This window comes from Lipophrys pholis, assembly GCF_963383615.2.
Source record: "Lipophrys pholis genome assembly, chromosome: 11".
NCBI classification, from domain to species: domain Eukaryota; kingdom Metazoa; phylum Chordata; class Actinopteri; order Blenniiformes; family Blenniidae; genus Lipophrys; species Lipophrys pholis.
Window position 1 is genome coordinate 9,600,294 of NC_137631.1, and position 19,507 is coordinate 9,619,800.

At 41.1% G+C, this 19,507-nt stretch overlaps 1 protein-coding gene across 2 annotated transcripts; it reads right to left on the reverse strand.

Moving 5' to 3' along the window:
- Positions 1–323: 323 nt before the first annotated feature.
- Positions 324–19,459, reverse strand: tasor2 (transcription activation suppressor family member 2). 2 transcript variants are annotated; one of them, XM_080475137.1, is made up of 22 exons: positions 17,760–19,459; positions 17,361–17,509; positions 17,102–17,197; positions 16,931–17,003; positions 15,404–15,495; positions 15,182–15,319; positions 14,799–14,932; positions 14,675–14,691; positions 11,122–11,221; positions 10,942–11,036; positions 10,703–10,809; positions 10,337–10,409; positions 10,156–10,227; positions 7,998–10,067; positions 6,819–7,569; positions 6,212–6,644; positions 3,000–5,303; positions 2,560–2,676; positions 2,317–2,470; positions 2,113–2,218; positions 974–1,155; positions 324–858 (listed from the first exon to the last, which is right to left on the reverse strand). In XM_080475137.1, the coding sequence occupies exons 1-22, from the start codon at positions 17,791–17,793 to the stop codon at positions 761–763; spliced, it is 7,395 nt and encodes a 2,464-aa protein (XP_080331263.1). In that variant the 5' UTR covers positions 17,794–19,459; the 3' UTR covers positions 324–760. The 2 variants fall into 2 exon arrangements, with proteins under 2 accessions (XP_080331263.1, XP_080331264.1); XM_080475138.1 differs by lacking the exons at positions 324–858; positions 974–1,155; positions 2,113–2,218; ... (3 more) ...; positions 6,212–6,644; positions 6,819–7,569 and having other exon boundaries at positions 7,711–10,067.
- Positions 19,460–19,507: the final 48 nt, after the last annotated feature.

Consider the following 19,507-nt stretch of genomic DNA (forward strand, 5'->3'; position numbering starts at 1 on the left):
AAAAATTGCCGTTCGAATAGATAATACAACAATGCATCTATATTGCATGTACTTTTCTCAATGTGAGTAAAAAAGAACAAATTAGGCACAATTATGGGTTCAACTCTTCCCAGAAGGCCATTGAATATTAACATATTCCTTGTGTGCAGCATACACACGACAGAGACAGCTATAGTGTACTGGAGAATTTTGCTACCTAAATATTTCCGCCCAAGCAGTTGCTCTTTTGAGACGATTCATCGCGTCATGAGATAAGAGTCCCCTCATCCTGGAAACGCAGCGTTTTGTGTTTCAATGTTGTAAGTAAACACGATGCCATGACGAAGGTCAGAATAATAATAAAAAAACTGTTCATGTTTTATTAAAGAGGAAACAATGAGGAAATGTATTTATTTGCAGTCATCAATAAAGTGAAGTAGTCTTCTAACCAAAATGTCCTCATCACAGAAACACCGTTCTGCAAATGTGTCTCAATCGCCAGGAAAATACAATATGCGCAATGTGAACACTTTCAACAACTATAATACAGTTTACAAAAAAATATGACCCTTTGTAAATCCAGCTCAGCTGCAAGGGTAGAGGGCTTATTACTGATTTACAAGTATAGTTTAAAATACTACCAAACAAAATGTCTCCGCAAAGTCTCAAGGCTTAAATAACTGCTTTATAAAAAAAAGAAAAAGAGAAGTAGTGTGGAGTTTGTTGATTGTTATGTCATAAAATAAAGAACGTCAGTTCAGCTTGACCTTTGTATTTTCGATCAGACTGTTAATGTTTCGCTTGGTGACTTTGTTAGGAAAGAGTTCATCATCGTGGTTGAGATACCTTTCCTCTCATAGGCGCCATCTGTTGCATTATCTGGAAGAAAAGGAAAGGGAATACAGTACACAGGTGAAGTGAGGCATTGTGTTTGTTTTTGCACCCTGGCACATTATCAATATGATCCCTTCTTAAGAATACGGTATGGTCTCACCAGTGATAAAAACTGTGTGGCGAGATGATATATTCTGGATCTGCAAGCGGATCAAACACGTGAGATAGTCAGGCTGATCTCTTGTCATCAGGTCACATTCATGGTAAGGCATGACCTCCAGGATTCCAGCGTCTTGGCCCCAGAGCAGAAAGTTCTTCTTCTCCTTTGCTTCTGCGCTCAGCCTGGAATGGGTAAGCATAAACCTTAGAAGGGTTCAACAATAACGGCACAATCTGAAGAAGAAACACTTGAATCTGAATGGCTTAGATCAATACTCACTATAATTTTTAATCAAATTTCCCACAACAAATTAAAATACCCAACAACAGCGATGAGCAAGCACATCATGACCTTGAGCTAAGTCTGCTGTTCAACTCTAACATATTGAAGCACGGGCTGCATGCAAACTGTCACCAGGATGAAATGCTTCCAGTTGCTTCAGGATGTGGGAATCAGAGCTGTTTTGATGTTGAAGCAGAAATAATAAAGGTCTTGACTCCTTTAGATTGGCATTCCAAGAATAAACTAGTTGGGATAAAGATGCGCTGCTATTATACTAGGAAAGAGCTTGAGTAAGAACAGCTTCACTCAAAGCTTCTATAATGTTGTCCAACTTGCAATGAAGCGAGAAACTGGAATGCCACAAGCACAGAGGTAACTGGAATACACTCAATATCATGTGTAAGTAGTGAACTGGTCCTCCCGTGGAGCCGACTTGTGTTTGCACAAGTGGGTTGAAAATGCCATCATCTCCTGCTGTAGAAATCTTGACAGGCAGTTATTCCTCAACAATGAATGTAATTTGCTTTGATTATTTTAAAGGTTCTCTCCATACATTGACAGTGAAATTTACACATTGTCCCATTATTTCTTTTTCATATTTAGTTTTTTTTTAAATGTTACTTGTAATATGTGCTTGTTTCTAAATATATCTCTTCCTCCATGATTGGAGGAAGAGATAAGAAAAAAAAAACAAGGAAAAAAAGAAAAATATGCACCGCAGGTTACTGCATTGCTCCTCGATTTCTTGCAGTAAGTTGTATTGCATTACATTTCATTTTTGGAAACGGTTTTTAAAAAGACAGAAGTGAAATACTCCAAATGCGTGCCTTCCATATTTATTCTGTCTTGACCTGTACCTTGCGTTCTCCTTGATCCGACGACTGTCTCTGTAATGTAACATCCATTTCCACTTCCCCATTCCACTGAGCTCTTGCAAGATGGTGGATACTTTTTTCATGTTGCCTACAGGTTCACATAGAGTGGAGACAATGAGTGAAACAGGATTGACTGGTTTACGTGACAGCAAAATCCACCCGTTGTTTTCCAGTTGCAGTACGTACAAAGACTGAGGGACTCCAGCGCCGCTTTGTCAATCATTATAATCCCACCGGCTGTGAAGACCTCCTGGTACGTGAGATTGATGACATCGTCAGGCTCGTCAATGCCAGCAAACAGCACATTTGGTGACCTCTTCAGCTCAAGCAAGTGTGGGACCTAAATAGCAAGAGTTCCAAGTAATTCGATTACTGTGAGCAACTGTGACCGTCCAGTTGTTTTCTTCTCCCCACCAGGCGATCTTTTACCTGAAATATGTGCTCAGCAATGTCTTCATTCCTGAGGACGATGAGAAGAGAGGACAAACTATCCTTGAAGAATTCCGCTGGATCGACGGCAGTATGACCCTCTGCTTCTAACTGTGCCTTTTGGAAAGAAGTATATAGAAATGACTGTTTTTAAAAACAAACATTCTCCATGAAGCTGGTATGGGCAGAAAAGATAAAGGTTTTTCTTGACTTGATATAGCACGGTGGTGCAGTGGATAACGGCCTGGGTTATTAAAACGTTTGAGGATTTTTTTTACCTACACTGAAAATGCATAAATCTATGTTCAAATGTAATATTAAGGAGAAAGTTTTATCTCCCATAAGTCATTCTGAAGTCGATGAACACAAGTTAGTCGGATGACTTCAATTAGTGTATACAAAAAAACTGGTTAAATGTTTAGAATTACCTTTAGCCTTACCTTGGTTTCATCAAAGAAGGTATCATCAGACGTCAACAATATGAAGAATCGGTATCTCGTCTTACAAGATTTCTTCACCAGTGAATTCAGCTTACTCCGAAACTTCTCATCCATTTCTCTCTTCATTTGATCACAGAAGTCGAAGTGTTTACTCGGTCCTGTCTTTGAGTGAACTCCATCCGTTTTGAAGCGCTTGGGCTTTGGGAAATCCACTTCAACCTCACAAATGCCATGGATTTTTTCTTTGTAGAGCCGAGCACACTCTACCATCAAATGTGAAACGCCGGCGTGCTCCAGTGGATTGCTTGCCGTGTCGGGCATTGCTCGGGGACACCTGGTGTTTTGGACCTGTCGGTCTTTCCTGTCGGACATGTCCACCATAATTGTTTGTCCAATAAGTGACGTGCCCAACGGATACAGTGAAATGTCCTGTTCGTCTAGACTGGAGAAGCGGACAGTCATGGGAGTAGAACAAGATGACCTCAATTTATCACGAGCATCTTCCTGCTGTGTGGGTTTCCTCTTGCCCTTTTTTACAAGCTGTTTCATTTTTTCAGAAAATATGAGGCAAGCCTCTTCTACCGAAGCCTGAGTGGGGTCGACTTGGAGGCACCGCTTGGAAAGTTGCTCCAAAAAAGAAACAGAAGTCAACTCTTTGGTGTTTAAGATTGTGCATGCAAGAGATGTTGTGGGACCCAGGATGAGGCTGTCACCTATCGTGCCATCATGGGATGCATCAGAACACGCTGCTTGTTCAATATTAGTAGTCTCCTTCGTTCTCTGCTCAACATCCTCATCTGAATGACCAAACCTCAAGCAACCTTGGTCTGCATCGAAGTGGTTGGGGGAACTTTTAGCAGATTCAATGGATGATATTGATAGAAACGAGGAAGTGATCCTGCTGACATTTGGATGATCATCTCCTCTATAAGGAAATGCAGGATCAAGAAGAGCCAATTCATTTTTCACTGAATTCGATTTGTAATGACCATTTGCCAGCCAAGTGTCTGTTGAAGAAAGCCCATTGGCCCTATGGTTTTCTTTCACGTTTTTGGAATTTCCTATCAAATGGTCTTCCTCTGTATTTTCTAAGAGCACTGGAGTTGGATTCGTGTATGTTACAGGGGTACTGGTCAGTGCATTTTGGCTAAACTCTTCCTTGTGTGGATCTTCTGGGAGGCAATCTACAAGACTTTCATTACTGTTGGATGGTTTTACAGCCATTACAGGATGTTGAGACCATGAACAAGGTTCATGTTTTGAATTGCATTGCGAGTTTGTTTGTTTCATCTCCTGATTGACATGAGATTTATTGAATTGGGACCATTCAGCCGATGAAACAGATTCGTCCGAATTACAAAAATCTGTCGTTCCAGAGGTCTCCAGTTTATCGTTAGTTATAGGAGAGAGCGGAGGTACTGACGAGTCTGTCTTCTTAACCTGCAACTTAACACAAAGTATTTGCTCCATTTTGTCCTTAAAAGACGGGTCAGGATCAGATGACTCTGTATGCAAATCCTGTGTGGCACATGCCACTGTTGGCTTTTCCTCTTCTGTCATGTTGCTATCCTTACGACCGGTTACAGAGTGAACATGGGAGGTTCTGGAGTCGGAGGTTTGATCGGGGGACTCATCCATGTCAGTTAATTTGTTCTGACGAGGCTCGTCGGTCTGGTCTGATTCGAAAAGGAAGTTGTTCACACTTTGTAAAACTTTAAGGGTTCTTGTTTCAAGATCAGCATGGAGACTACTGTGACAACTGAGGCGAGTGTTGACTGCAGAAGTATCACAAAGGTCTTTCTCCTCTGGTGACCCGCCGTCTGAAGATGATGAGGACGTCTCACAGATGTTTTTGAGAATTTCATCTGCATTTTTAGAGCCCCAAGATAAATATTCAAAGGGTTTTTCATCAATAGTTGGGGTAGGGCATCGGTTGTCAGGCTGACTTCCCCCATCTTTAGGCTGGTGGGTTTCAGTTGCATCATGAGGTGGTAATTTTGTGAAAGAGGGTTCTTCGTTTTCAACATAGATTTCCGATGTACCAAGCGCTGCAATAGGCAGGATAGCTTCAGGGTTGGTTGTTTCATTGATGGAGGGGATTTCCTCCTGGCCTTGAACAACAGCCTCATCAGTGGATTTCATCAAGGGATACTGTGGTTCTGTCGTACCAGATATATCTGGTCCAATAAATGGAATCATGGTGTTGCAGAAACCGTCGTTCTCCCTCTCTTCATCAGCTGACTTGTCATTTACGTCAGTAGCCTCACTTTTCTGCTCAGTGGATTCGACAGACTCTTGCTGACTCTGGAAACGTAAAGAAAATATAAGAATAACATAAATACAGTCTAGTTCCTGAATAAAACAAAACGGTTGTTTCTTTCGTGTAGTATTTTTGGAATACTATAACATTTTCAAAGTTAGATTTTTGACTGATGCATTGACAAGTTCTTTAATGTACAAATTCCTTAATGTACATGGTCAGGACAGTAATAGGAAACATATGCCCATATTAAATCAGTCAGATCCATGGGTCACCATTGTCTTTACTAAAATGACACCAGTCATTTTGTTCACTGATATTTGCTATGATGGAAGGTTTTTCCATTTTCCTGTGCACCAAGTCACTCTGTTGTTCATGACAGCAGCACCTAATAGGAATAAGGAAAAGGAAGAAGAGGGACAAAGGAAAAGGAAGCTTTTTGTTGACTTCTCTTGCTTTGCCGAGTTTGTTTTTGTCATTCTGCTTATCCATATAGTAGGTTGTATTTTTTAAAGTGACTTTGTCCCTGAACCCCTGACTATTGTTTCCTTTTGGTCTCTTGGATTGAAATTAGGAAAATAATCAAAATTGCCTTCCATATTCTTTGTATTTTATTCGTTCTCTTTAACACACTTTGTATGTTTGCTATGTGCACAACTTGAAATAAAAATGTGTTAAAAAGAAAATTTGGTTTGATAAGGCATTTTCATTAAGTTTTTCATATTTGATATCTAGCATTTTCACTTTCAATTTCAATATGACTGCATTTAATGGCTGAAACCAGAGAAGCAATAGAGAATCTTATGATTTAAAAAGTTTTAAATTTGCGTTTTCTTTTTAGGATTTAGACTTGCTGGAGTGGTTAGTAACACATTTCCCCCTGGCATATTAAACTCAAATTAATCACAAACTTATGGAGATAAAACTTCAGAAATAAGCTTTAGTATTTTACCTCATTTAGCTCTTCAGGTGATTCCAGCTCATTCAGTGCTTGGGTGACTTCTTCCCGTTCATTTGATTCTGAAGTCTCCTTTTCGCTCACTTGTGGCTCTGAAGTGACGGTCTCTGAAATGGAGTTCTTCAAGGACAAATCCAAAATCACTGACTCTTGGTCCAAGACTGAGTTGCACTTTTTGCTGAGGTCCAAAGCTTCTGGAGTTGAGAGATCTGAAGAATCTTCGAATGAACTAGCCTTGAGGTCATCCTCTGCTGGATTTGAATCGACTTCACTGGGAACATCCAAATATTCCTCTGGACATGGATATGTCAAGTCTGAGTCAGCCTGAAAGGACCTGGCTGTTGATCGGCTGTAAAACAAACCTATCCACATGTGGGTGATAAGCTGCCACTCTGTTTCAGAGTATTGGATGGAGAAATCCCATGGCCTATTGAAGATGAAATATGTACAGACATTAGCTAGATAGATTTGCACCAAACTAAAAGTCAAACATCACAATATATGAGTGTAAAGCCACTGAAATTATGCAACAAAAAGCAGCAAAGTTTCATCTTTGATAAGAAACCTAGTATACAGAAACAAAACAAAACAATATACATACCCATGTAAAGCTCGGACGATCGCTTTGGTCATCATTTCAGTTGTAAACCTGCTGTCTGGATCAAAGTCGTACTTTTCTGGCCACTGACGTGTGACTTGGAGAGAACCATCCTTGTGATCAAAGATACGAGAGCGTCTGAACTTTTGTTTGGTCGTCAAGAGTTTTTTCAGGCACTCTGGAGTCTCGGCGGCTTCACATTGATCTTCTTCACCGACAAAGGAATGTAGTGTTTTGTATTTATCACCATACACTGTCTGGTGATGAAGCAGCAGTCTGGTAGAACCGCTTACAGGTGATGCCTGGAAGGGTGTACCTGGCAGACCCAACGGTAAAGAGGAAGATGGGCCCAATGAGTAAGCATGTTCCTTCAGTAACAAATCAACCAATTCACTCAATCCCACAAGGTGGTTCAGTGAAGTAGACGCATGAGGCTGAACAGCTCTCGCAGCAGGCTGCCTAAGCAGAGCATGAAGAATTGACTCATGGTCAACACTGGTAATATTTTTGGTAAGATCACACTTCGTCAAACTTGTCTCAGGTTGTCTTTCAAGTGCTCGGTGTGGTTGTGGAGGAACCTGGCCGCTATCTGCACCGAGTGCCAAGTCAGCAAGTAAGTTCAATCCATCTGTAGATGCGCAAACACTTTTCACATTTTCCTTAACAGTCTTCCTGACCAAATTGTCCCTAGAACAGTCTTTATATGCAAGATTTTCACTTGCATTACAAGCTGGAGACTGAAAATGCAACCACCCTGTGAAGACAAAACAAAGGAAAAAAGAGAAAGAGCATGAAAATAAAAAGTAGCACATTGAAAGCACTTGAAAAATACCAACAAATCTCTGATTGTTACCAACATGCGAACTGGGTCACTTTTAAAAACAATGGGGTTGGGTAATTACGCTTTATATCCAGAGCTTGATTGCAAACTGACGTGAGTAGCAGAAATGAAGCATGAAGCAATGGGAGGGCAAATAGAGTTACTGAAGGCTTCAGCCAAGCACAAGTGGAATGGACCAAGGTCAGTTGAAGGAGTGGCAGAGTCAAGAATCAAGTCAAGAGTTCCATGCACAATACTTATGAGATTTTCACACATCTTCCCAAAGAGATTAGTGATGTTAATTTTATAAAAAAAACAAAAAAACAAGTATCATCAAGCTATCAATATAAAATAAAACTTACATTTCTTTTTAATACATTCTTCGGAGATTCCTTGCAGCTTTTTGAGCGTTTTAATCCTTCGCCGTGGATAAATTGATAGTGGTCGTCGTAGTATCTGAGGCTGCTTGTCTGAAAAGGATTTTTCATTTGTCTCAGGTGAGTCTTCCTTCTGCAGATTTCCCGGCTCTCCAGTTCTCTGACGTTTAACTGGCGTCTCCTTCGGGGTGAGGCCAAGGGCATATGCAAAAACATCAAGTGGCAGCATGTTCGAAAAGGTGTCGACACTCGTACTCTCAACCAGGGTACTTCCACTGTGATCCGTCAACATTTCATTTCCAGACTCCACTCTGCGCTTCTGATGGCAGGTCTCGATGTCCTGAACAGTGTTCTCAGTTGCTTCTTCTGCCATTTTTTTCTTCCCTCTTAGGAGAACTGATTTCAGTTTGCTCAACAACATTTCACCCTTTTGTGAATTCTTTCCTGTGGAAATAGGATCCATTTGTTCTTCCTGAAATGCTAAAGAGGGAAGAGAATCTGTGTCTTTACTTAGCAATTCCACATTAGTCTCTGTATCCAATGGGACAGAGATATTGTCTGGGTTCCCCAAAATGTGTTCTTCAGGATTAACGTGACTGTTATTGTTCTGCTGATGGTTTGTGGAGTCCATAGATTTTGTGATGCCCATTTCATCTACTGATGTTTCTCCATCAGTGCAAGCCTTTTGCTCCATTTCCACTGTGTCATTAGCTTTCGCACAGGGATCAGGCAATGGCTTGTCCAGATGCAACTCATTTGTTGTAGCTTGGATCGTTTCCCGAATATGCTTTATATGATAAGCAATATCTAAAGAACCATGAGGAACCAAGATTCTTCCACATTCTGAGACAACTGGCTTCAGATCCCAAAGATCCGCTTTATTTCTCAGAGGAGCAGCTTTAAGTTCCATTGAAATGCTGTTTTCCAAGCTCTGTAGTTTAGGGTCAGATACCTTCTCTGCTACTGCAATGCGCCTGCGTCGGATGACTCTCCTCTGAGTAGCTTTAGATGCAACACTCTGCTGTGGATTACCACACACTTCTTCTGTGGTTTTATCCTCACGATTGTTCAAGCTGTCAATCTCGTCTGGTGTTTTCCCTGTCTGTGTACTGGGAGCCCCGACACACACCGGAGATTCCGGTTTTTGTTTTTTTGGGCGGCCCCTCCGTCCTTTTCTCTTTTTGGTATTTGTGAGTTTGATGACCTCAGGGTGGGCCACAACTTTTCTAGCTTCATCGGGCCCGTCACTGTGGGAGTTCGTTTGTAAACTCTGTAGTTTGACATTCATCGAAATCCCACCAAATTGAAAGTCATCACGCTGTGTTGTTGCCATGTTTCTGTCAACACTTATGGAGTCCACACGGACACTTTGTTCTGCTGAGGTAATGCTGACAATCAGCTCCGAAGGAAGCTCATCTGATAGCGCAGTTTTTCTCAATTCAGTGTGCGTGGCACTTTGTGTTTCGTCTTTAGCAGCATATCCAGCCTCCAAACCATCTCGCACAACATTTTCAGGCACAGGTGGTGAGTCTCTTTGGGCTTCAGCCCTTGATACAAAATTGTCCATCAAAGTCTTGACACACGTCTTGTCTGACACCTGGTCTTCTAGTGCGTTGCTCACAGGACAGCACGTTTCAGGAGATGACAGACAGATATAAACATCGTCATCAAGGTCCTCTCTTTGCTCCTCCTGTTCAGCTGCCAGAATTTCTGAGGCCTTGGACAGTGGGAGCTGAAAGGAGGTCGAATTGCTCAGGTATGATTTCAAGCTCTGCAACGCGTCATTACTCCACTCTGGGGGGGAATTGACATGTTTATGACTATCTTGCTCATCATACTGATCCGGAAAGATGCTGGCATCCCTCGAGGGACTAGATTCCAGCCCAGGATTCAACCGTGATTCGTAACTCTGCACACACTGCACCAATCTGTCCCAAAGTTGTTCACTTGAGTCGATGGCTGGTTCTCCAAATTTACCCTCTGCAGACTGTAATGCAGGGAGAAACCAATGTTTTTCAGGTGATATGGCAGAGGGTCCATGTGCAAATTTCACATCTGTAAAATGCAGAAAGGGAAAATACATTAAAAGCTCCACTTGTAATCCTACAAAAGTCATCCAAAACAAAAAATGAACTATAATCACCTCCAACTGCAGCGCGGGAATCTGGAAACACAAAGATACCTTGCAGGCCTTCGGTTGAATCACACCCCATGTCTGAAAGAATATTGTATAGGGAAGTTATGCCTTTGTGTTTATCGATAATGGTGATTTTTCTTTTATGCAAATGTCACCACTGTGAGCAGTCATAATCTTTATATCTTACCATTATACCCAAGGAAATGAGATGAGTGCAACAGGATAAGAAACCCACCATCATTAAGAGGAAAAGTGAGAGCCTGTGAAAAAATGAGGGACCGTTTCAGATAATTGGTCAAATTCGATCACATTCCATCATGGAGAATGAAACCTCAAGAAAAAAACTGTCATGGTGCATTGTAAATTTGTTGAGTTGAATCTATTAACTAGTATTTACCAATATAATGATTAGCCGAGGTAAGTTCAGTAAAATGACTTAATGACAGATCCTGGAATAAGTCGACTGCAGCAGGTTTTTGACTTGTAGCTTGTTCATGTGACAAACGACTGCATCTTGCAGTCTCTGAACTATTGATCAAAAACAGAAACTTACAGCATCTTTCTTCTTGATCTCACCAACAAGCAGAGCGAGACTGCCGTTTTCTTCCACTTCAGTGGCGATTAACTCACACAGACTGCAATACAATCCATCCAGAAATGCTAAGGCAAAAAAAAAAAAAAGGTCAGCCGTAATTCTTTTTTTTTAATGCATATCTCAATGGAATATCGAGAAACTTTGGAAATGTGATGGTATTTTCATAAAACCTAATTTCTAACATATTAAAAACATACTTTCACCAGTGATGCAGGTCTCAAACACAGCCCTTGGCAACAGGTGCCTCAGATCCACCATAGAAATGGCTCTCTTGATTTTCACCACGGATGGGCTTACAAGAATAACAGGGTGGGGGAATTAGATATGCCGCAAAAACAAAATGATGTGAATAAAGTGTGCTTGCACTTTTTGCTTACAGTTGTGAAGGCATAGAGGCCCCTGCTGTTGACCTGAGCCCGACACTGTAGAACTGAGTCCCGATCTGAAGCTTCCCCCTCCAAGGTAAGTATGGACAAGCTGAAACAAATGTAAATAACACAAAACTCCCATTTAAAGGATGTGGACATACACACAAACATTAACTTTAAATCAATATGTATAAAAACAAATTATTCAAACTATTCATTTCAATAAACCGAATGACACAAGTCATTCGTTTCCATCTGCATACTGATATACAGTGGCGGAAAACCATTTTCAAACAGCCTTAAAGTTTTACACAATCTCCAATATAACAAAATATTTATGGGAAACAAATGTGTGGCATTAGACAGACACAAATACAAATGATATGTTTTTGTTTATGGTTTAAAAGAAGAGCCAAAACAACATTTTTGATAGTTTCAATATGCCAATTCTCGACATCGTCGATAAAGTCAATTAGAACGCCGGTCACTCAGTAGAGCGCAGACCTTCACCAACGCCACATTTGTTTGCGGAACCGAATTAGTATCGCTAGCATGATGGCCGTTAGCTCATATCAACGCTCACTAGGTAGGTCAGGTAGCTACATCACTGTGTGAAACAGAGCAGGGAGCGTCTCCATGGCAACAGACACTGACGTCCTTTCTCTCTCATCCACTTTGTATGGGACATTTCTTCGCAGTTTTTGGAGATTTATTCAGAAACGGTTAGCTGTTAACATCCCAGAATCTATTGATTGGTCCTTGGGTTTGGGTTTCATGTAGGATTGCACCGATACCACATTTTTCCAAAATGAGTAGTGCATGAGTGCATTTGAGTACTCATCGATACCAAGTACTTAGGCCAATACACACATTTTTTTCCACAGATGTTATTTGAACAACATTCCTACATTGTGATGTACTGACATTCAAAATTTGTTATTTTATGGCACTGCCACATATACAGCAGTGTAAAAAAACCCCATTTCAATTAAACTTTGTCATGAACTGAGCACTAACATTAAACAAACGTGCTTTCAATAAAACTTTGTCAGAAACTGAAGGGTTTCCTCTACATTCATTAAGGAGTGGCGGGCCGCCAGTACTCATGCCTGGTATCGGATCGGCATCGATGCATGACTAATTTTCACCTCCTATAAAGGAGTGGTCCCCATTACGCTGTTCTTGTCGTTTCTGGCTGATGTTTTGGTCACTTTTGAATTGTGTTAGTGTTCTCGGTCCTAGAGGCAGCATGAGTTGTGTCTACAACCAACACAAGTTGCTCAGATTGTGCAGCTCATCCAAGATGGCACGTCAATGCGAGCTGTGGCAAGAAGGTTTGCTGTGTCTCCCAGCACAGTGTCCAGAGCATGGAGGAGATACTAGGAGACAGGCCAGTACACCAGGAGACATGGAGGAGGGCGCAGGAGGACAACAAGCCAGCAGCAGGACCTCTACCTCCTCCTTTGTGCAAAAAGGAACAGGAGGAGCACTGCAAGAGCCCTGCAAGATGACCTCCAGCAGGCCACTAAATGGGCATGTTTCTGCTCAAACTGTCAGAAACAGACGTCACCAGGGTGCTATGAGGGCCCGACGTCCACAAGTGGGGCCTGTTCTTACAGCCCAACACCGTGCAGGGCCATTGGCATTTGCCAAAAAAAAACAATATTGGTAGATTGGCCATTGGCGCCCTGTGCTCTTCACAGATGAGAGCAGCTTCACACTGAGCACATGTGAGACATGAGGAGTCCGGAAACACCATGATACTGCCTCCACCGTGCTTGACATTGGATGCTGAACATGCTGGAGAAAATGCTTCACTTGGCCTTCTGCGTACCCTCACATTAGCAGGAGGAAGATGCAGCTGGAAACTGGACTCATCTGACAGAATCCTCTTCCAATTCCTGGATGTCCAGTTCTTGTATGCTTGGACCCCAACAATGCCGGGTCAACCTCTGCCTCTCACTGATCAGGGATTTCTTGAGAGCCTTGTGGGATCCTAAGCCATGATCTAAAAGTCGACCACGTACAGTACGAGTGGAACACTGGACAACGGTTTGGTTTGACCACTGCTGCTGAAGCTCCTGCGATGTCAATCGGAAGTTTTCCCTGCACTTGCAGATCAGTATGCCGTCGTCTCTCAATTAAGAAACACTTGGACGCCCTGATCTGGGTTTGTCTTCGAAGCTGTTAGTTTATCTGCCGACTGTATCAAACTGTTGAAGGACTGCTTCTGCACGTCCTGGCTATCTGGTGGGCGCTGTACCCTTTCCTGGCTGAGAATCTGTATCTTCTGGTGGGGTTAAGATAAGATATGCCTTCATTTATCTCACAGTGGAGAAATTCAGTGTTGCCAGCACCAGTACACACATACTGAACAGAAAAAAGATAAAAATAATGAAACTGTGCAAAATATAAGTATTATAATAATAATAATCCGTACATAAAAAGAAAAATAGCACAGAATATCAAACAAAATACACACATGAACTACATGTAATGGTCCAAATAATAATAATTTTGATTTGAAAGCGCCCTTCCCGGCACTCAAGAACACCGTACAATCATACAAGATTATAACCAGAAAATAACCAGTATAGTATGAATAAATATTTCTGAGATGAATGTAAGGGTGGGAGGTATTATCTATGATTGATGACAGCTTGGTTACCATCCTCCTGTCACCACCACCACAGGATCGAGACTGCAGCCCAGCACCGAGCCACCCTGTGTTAGGTTCCTCGTTTTAACCAGTTTTGTCACTGAAGGCTTTTCAAATGTCCTGGCTTTATATAGACATGAAGCACAGCCACACAAACTGTCTTTTAATATAAAGCACCAAAATGACCTGATACTCAAAATGTCAAATTTTATTGAACCAATTTAAAGTTTTAGGATTTGTTTAGTTTTGTGGCTGAAACTGTATAAAAAGAAATTGCACTTGAGGTCTAAGAATGATATTTCACCTGTACATTTGTGCAATATTTCACAAATGCATGGGGTGTCTGAAAACCTTTTTTCCACCACTGTACACTCACTGGCTACATCGGCCCTGCAAAGTTCTGCCTGTACAAAAATATTCTTGCTTGAAAGGTTAGAGTTCTTTTTTAACATATCTTAATTTTAGAAGTTTCAGTAACCGGTTTTGTCGAACTGGTTTGCTTTATATTGAGGAATTTCTTATATTCTGGCCTAAATAATAAAGAAAAAATGACAAGCAAAATCGACTGTTAATACATTTGCAAAGGTAGAGCGGGTTGTTTCTCAATCTGCATGTTGCAGGTTTGATCCCTCATTTGTCTGTATGTTGAAGTGTCCTTGAGCAAGACACTGAACCCCAAATTGCTCTCAATGGATGGACTGAGCACCTTGCATGGCAGCCGCCTCCATTGGTGTGTGAATGTGACTTACAATGTAAAGTGCTTTGAGGGCTGTTATATCAGTAGAAAAAGAATCACTGTATAAATAATTAAATTTACCATCATACCTGCATAAAACTTATTAAATTCTTGAACCTATACAAGCAATAAATCTAATCTGTGCCATTAATGGCCTCTTTACTTACCTATTTTTTTCACCTCGCTGCAAAAAGAAACAAACAGTTGATCAGAAAACTTGAATATTCTCATCTTGAAACAGGTAAGAAACTCATTAAAGATTGGAGAAGGGAATATGTCTGTGCACGCTACCTTTTCTCCTGTGGTACTACAAATGTTGCTTTGGAATCCGTGTATGAAAACGATACAATGGCAAATGGACAGGCGGCACTGGGTGACTGGGCGGTTTCATTGCTTCCTTCATTCAGGCGTTCATATATGTAATACTGCGGGACAAAAACAAAAGGAACTCGAGCTCAATTTGACAGTCTTAACATGCATGCATACAGTGTGGTACTCAGTGTTGTGCTCATAGGACAGGTGACTGAAATACTGTTACAAAATCTGAGTTCCAACACTGACAAAATGTGTCGTCAGTGTGTGCATTTACATTTTTGGGCGGATTTGACCCGAAAACTTTTAAATATCTTCACCTCTGCAATTGAATCAATTTTAACGACAAAGTCATAGCATACCTGGGTTCGCTCAAATGCTAGAAAAGAGCTGGTTTGGGGCGACACTGAAGGCAACTTTTCAGACACGTGGCAGTCGAAACCTTTCGTGGGCGCAGTGAAGTTCTGAGTGTAAATCTCTACGACTTTATTGACTTTACCCTGTTTGAAGCACAAAACCCAATGTGTTAACTTGGAGCAGCCACACAATGATCCCGTATGGATAACCTGAAACGTATTCAGTACCTTTGTGAGCCTGATGATGGCGATATATCCAGATTTCCCGTGGTACCAGCAGTTTGAATCCAGACAGTCAGAATACATTGAAATGTAAACACCTTTTAAACACAGAAAAGGTTCACTTCATGAAGATTTTCACAGGATATTGTTGTGAAAGCCACTGATGACGAATTGAGACTCCAAAGAAAACATTACAAATCAATCACAACATCGACAGATTTATTTTTTTTTTATAGAAAAGCCACTCCCTACTGTACAACTGCCACAACTAGTTTTCCAGGATACGCCTTAACTATAAGATCTGCTTATCTGAGGCAGACGAAGAGCGTAGTTTAAAAAAAAAAACAACCACTCAAGACAGGACTTTGTGTTCCTGCTCAATGTTTCAAGTGACCGCAGTTGTTTGGTTAAGCTGGAGGGCAGTGTTGCTACTTCCATAATAAGACCTGCCCATGTTTTAAGGACTGTTGATTCAACTTCGTAAAAAGTCCAATTTAGCCATGTTCATGAATGACGTAGACGTATCATTAAGTTCTTGAATTCCATGTTTCAATCTCCAGTGACAGGTCCTGAACATAGTCAGGAATCTGAGTCGAGGTTCAAACAGGTTAAACAGGTCTGCCAGGCCTTTCACTGATTTACAACTATTGTGAACACAAAGGCAGTCCAAACACCGAGTGCGCCCCCCCCCCCTTTTTTTAAAGGAAAACTCCAAAAACATATATTATACTTTCACTATATTCTATATGGGAATATCAGCAATAAAAAATGAAGACCGATATCTCACAGGTATCAAAACTAAAAGATTACCGACATGAAACGCATAAACATTAAATCACAAGCAATGTTTTTTTTCTTTTTCTCCCTCACGTAGCACAGTTCACAATGCCACCCTGCAAGCCATGTGAAAAACAGCTTCACGAAAAGCCCTTTGACCTAGGTTTATTCTCAAGTTGTGCACTCGTCACACCCGAATGCAGCCTGTGGTGTCACAACGCCACACTTCAGCCTGGCAGTTCACGAGCAAAACAGAGTCAGCATGAACGCATGTTACTGTGGAAGTCTGCATCAGTAAACAACACCTCTGCACACACTTTCTAATCACAGCTGCTTATAAAAGTTAGACTTTCTGTTTCACAACAAGATTTTCTTCCACTTTCATTTGTGTACATTAAGAGTTCTGAGCTGTGCTTTCACTTTCAAAGTCAGGGCAGCAGCAGACAATCAACACGGAGTGCTCTGAGCTCGAGCTCCCCTGTGAATCCTCTGGAATAGCTGCACGGATTTGGGATATGTCCATACATGACTATTAAGGTAAACACTGAAGATATTATACTTTTTCTTGCCGTGCCTTTTAAAGCAAACCTCTCAAGTACAACTAATCTTCCTGTAAACTTAAAACTGCAGAGCTCATATCTTAAATGCATTTTCTCTTCCTGTACCTCCTGCTCACTCTCTGGTGAAACGATACTGACACCGAGCTCTCACTGCTGCTTGACAAAATGTCCACAGACAGGAAAAGACGCAATTTACCCTTTGACGGATCTCCGAGAGTTGTGCACGTGCTGTTTCCAGTGAGCACACCACTTTTTCCAAGGGCAGTTGCCTTTAAACAGATGAAGAAAATAAATGTCAAATCAGTATGATTTGATGCGTTGTACTTCTTTTATTAATTCTTGCTTATCTTGTGTGATATATGTCTACCTTGTTGACATCATCAAACAGCAAGAATCCATACGATTCCTTCAGATCCTCTTCCGAGTATCCTGCTTGTTTCCTCTTTTCTCGGAAGGCATTGTACTGTGGCATGATGGGAAAACAAGCATGTGGTTGAAAGTGCTATAAGCGTTTCATCTCTGTCACAATCACACAGACCTGACTCAAAAATACGTTAATGTTCAACTTTGGCATGTGTTTTGATACAGTTAGACATTGGGACATGTGGGACAGGGTTTGGACTGACCTTTTCTTCTAGTGCAGGGTTTTTCACCAACACAGCAGACTTGTATTTGAAAAACTGCCTTGATGCCTCATACAGGTAGGCACTCTGTAGTGGAGCCAGAATGGTCTTTTCAAAGATCTCAGAAGAGTCCGGCACAGGTGTTAAAACACCTGGAAGTGGACAAAACGGCATTAGAGACGTCTCTGGAAAATTACAGCACACCGCGTTTTGAATCTATAACCAGGGAAGAGGGAAAAAAAACCAAGGTGTTTCTCAATTCTGGGACGCCTTGTTCTGACTGACAAGCGTCTCGTATCACAAAACGATTTTAGATAAGATTCTTCAATACCCTTTAAAACCCTAAAAGTAAAAGTCTGAGAGCTTTTTTTTTTTTTTTTTTTTTAAACAAAAGCGTTTCACCTTCACTCGAGACTCCATTATTGTCTCTTTCCATTGCTTATGAACTGACTCGTCCTCCCCGACCCCGTCGTTGGAAACCGTCGTCTTTACATGAAAACATAGCAGTAAAGTCAGAAAATCCGTGGGACGGAGGAGAATCCAGGAACCGTTTTAAAGTCACTCTCGGTGTCGTGGCCGATTCGGCAGACGTGACCGCGCGCTCGACACCCAGGAAGTTAGCGAGGAGCCGTGTCACGGGCGAAAGAAAAGCGACGTTACAAAAAAAAAAAAAAAAAAAAAAAAAAATCCACACAGATTCACTTTTCGTCCCTTCGCAGAGTCAAAAATCCGTGAAAAGACGAATAAATCCCGCGTGCCACTTATCACGGCCGAGCGGCGCGTGCACGCTCCGGACCGAAAAAGAAAGAGAAACCTATCGAAACGTCCATCTTGAAAGAGTACACCAAACTGTGTGGCGGTGGCTGAGAGAGAGAGAGGAGAAGAGGAGGCAGTCCGAGCCGAGCTGTGGAGTTCTGACGCTGCGAGAACTCACTCCTCTCACCCCGTCCGCAACACTCTTTTCTCCCAGAACTTCAACAGCAAGGACCCGAAAACAAGTCGGAAGAATAGGGCTGCTTTCAGGGTTATAAAACTCGTTTATTCAAAATTTCTGCTCTGAAAGTAACTTGGAAACTGAAAAGGAAGTTGGAAACATTTTTCAAGAGCTACCGGGTTGTCTAAGTGTGTTGGCAGTGGGCGCCGCCAGGGGGCGCAGCAGCTGGACTAATCTGGGACCAGAGGGTTTTCTTCAAATATCAATAACTTAACTTAAACAGACATTTAAATGGAGATCATTTGAAATGATGATAATTAAAAAAAAAAAAGTCCACTTCATGAAGTGAAACCAAAACTTGAAAAGATAGCTTGCATTTTCACTTTCTCTTCAAAAGAATGAGTTTTTATTCAATATGTTATTTTTTTATACCATCAATTGTTAGAATATTTTAAACTAGGGTTGTCAAAATTGAGTAATCCATAATCATGATTTTAATCTCATTAAAATCTTTAACGCATTAAAACCATCTGCTATGATATGACTCAAAATCCCTAAAATGTCTGGTAATGCATTTCAGACAGTTTGTCCAAGTAGACTTACCGCTGCGGGTGCCCACATGGACAGTTGATCCAGTTGACAGAACTATCTTGATATGGAATACGCATTTTTGATGGGAAATTTTGAGTCCAAAACCCCCAAAAACAGAATATACCCATATATTGACCAATATAAAGTATTATGCACAGGAGTTTTCTTTTCACCAAAGCACTTCCAGCTTAAAATACCACATTAGCGCAAAGCATATATTAGTCTGGGATACTTCTGACTGCGCTTACAATACAATAAAAAGTGTTCAGCTCTCCTCTAGGACAATGTCAACAAGTTAGTTTGTCTTATTAGTTGGCTGAAAAAAGAGTAACAGGGCCCCATGAATGTGGATAAATGTTTGTTTTGAAAAAAAGAGAGACGCTTTTTGTTAACACAAAATGTTAAAGATGTTTAATAAACATGTTAGGTGCATTTATGTTCTCTTCTTTCTTGATCAAAGTTAATCGACATCAACCATGTGATTATTCTGATTCGAAATTTGGTATATGGTATATATAGTATACCAATTTACACATTGGTATATATGCTGAGAGAAAAAGGTGACATAACTCTCCAAAATGATAAAAAAAAAAAAATGTCATCCTTAGTAGCCTAATTGCTGTCT

Bases quoted from the DNA above. Each gene is read 5' to 3' on its own strand.
- tasor2 (XM_080475137.1), bottom strand. From the start codon at position 17,793: ATGGAAAGAGACAATAATGGAGTCTCGAGTGAAG. The intron at 10,810-10,941 runs GTATGTTTTTAA...TTTTTGCCTTAG, and splicing joins GACCTGCATCACTGGTGAAA to CATTTCTGGATGGATTGTAT. The intron at 2,677-2,999 runs GTAAGGCTAAAG...TCTTTCCAAAAG, and splicing joins CCTTCTTTGATGAAACCAAG to GCACAGTTAGAAGCAGAGGG.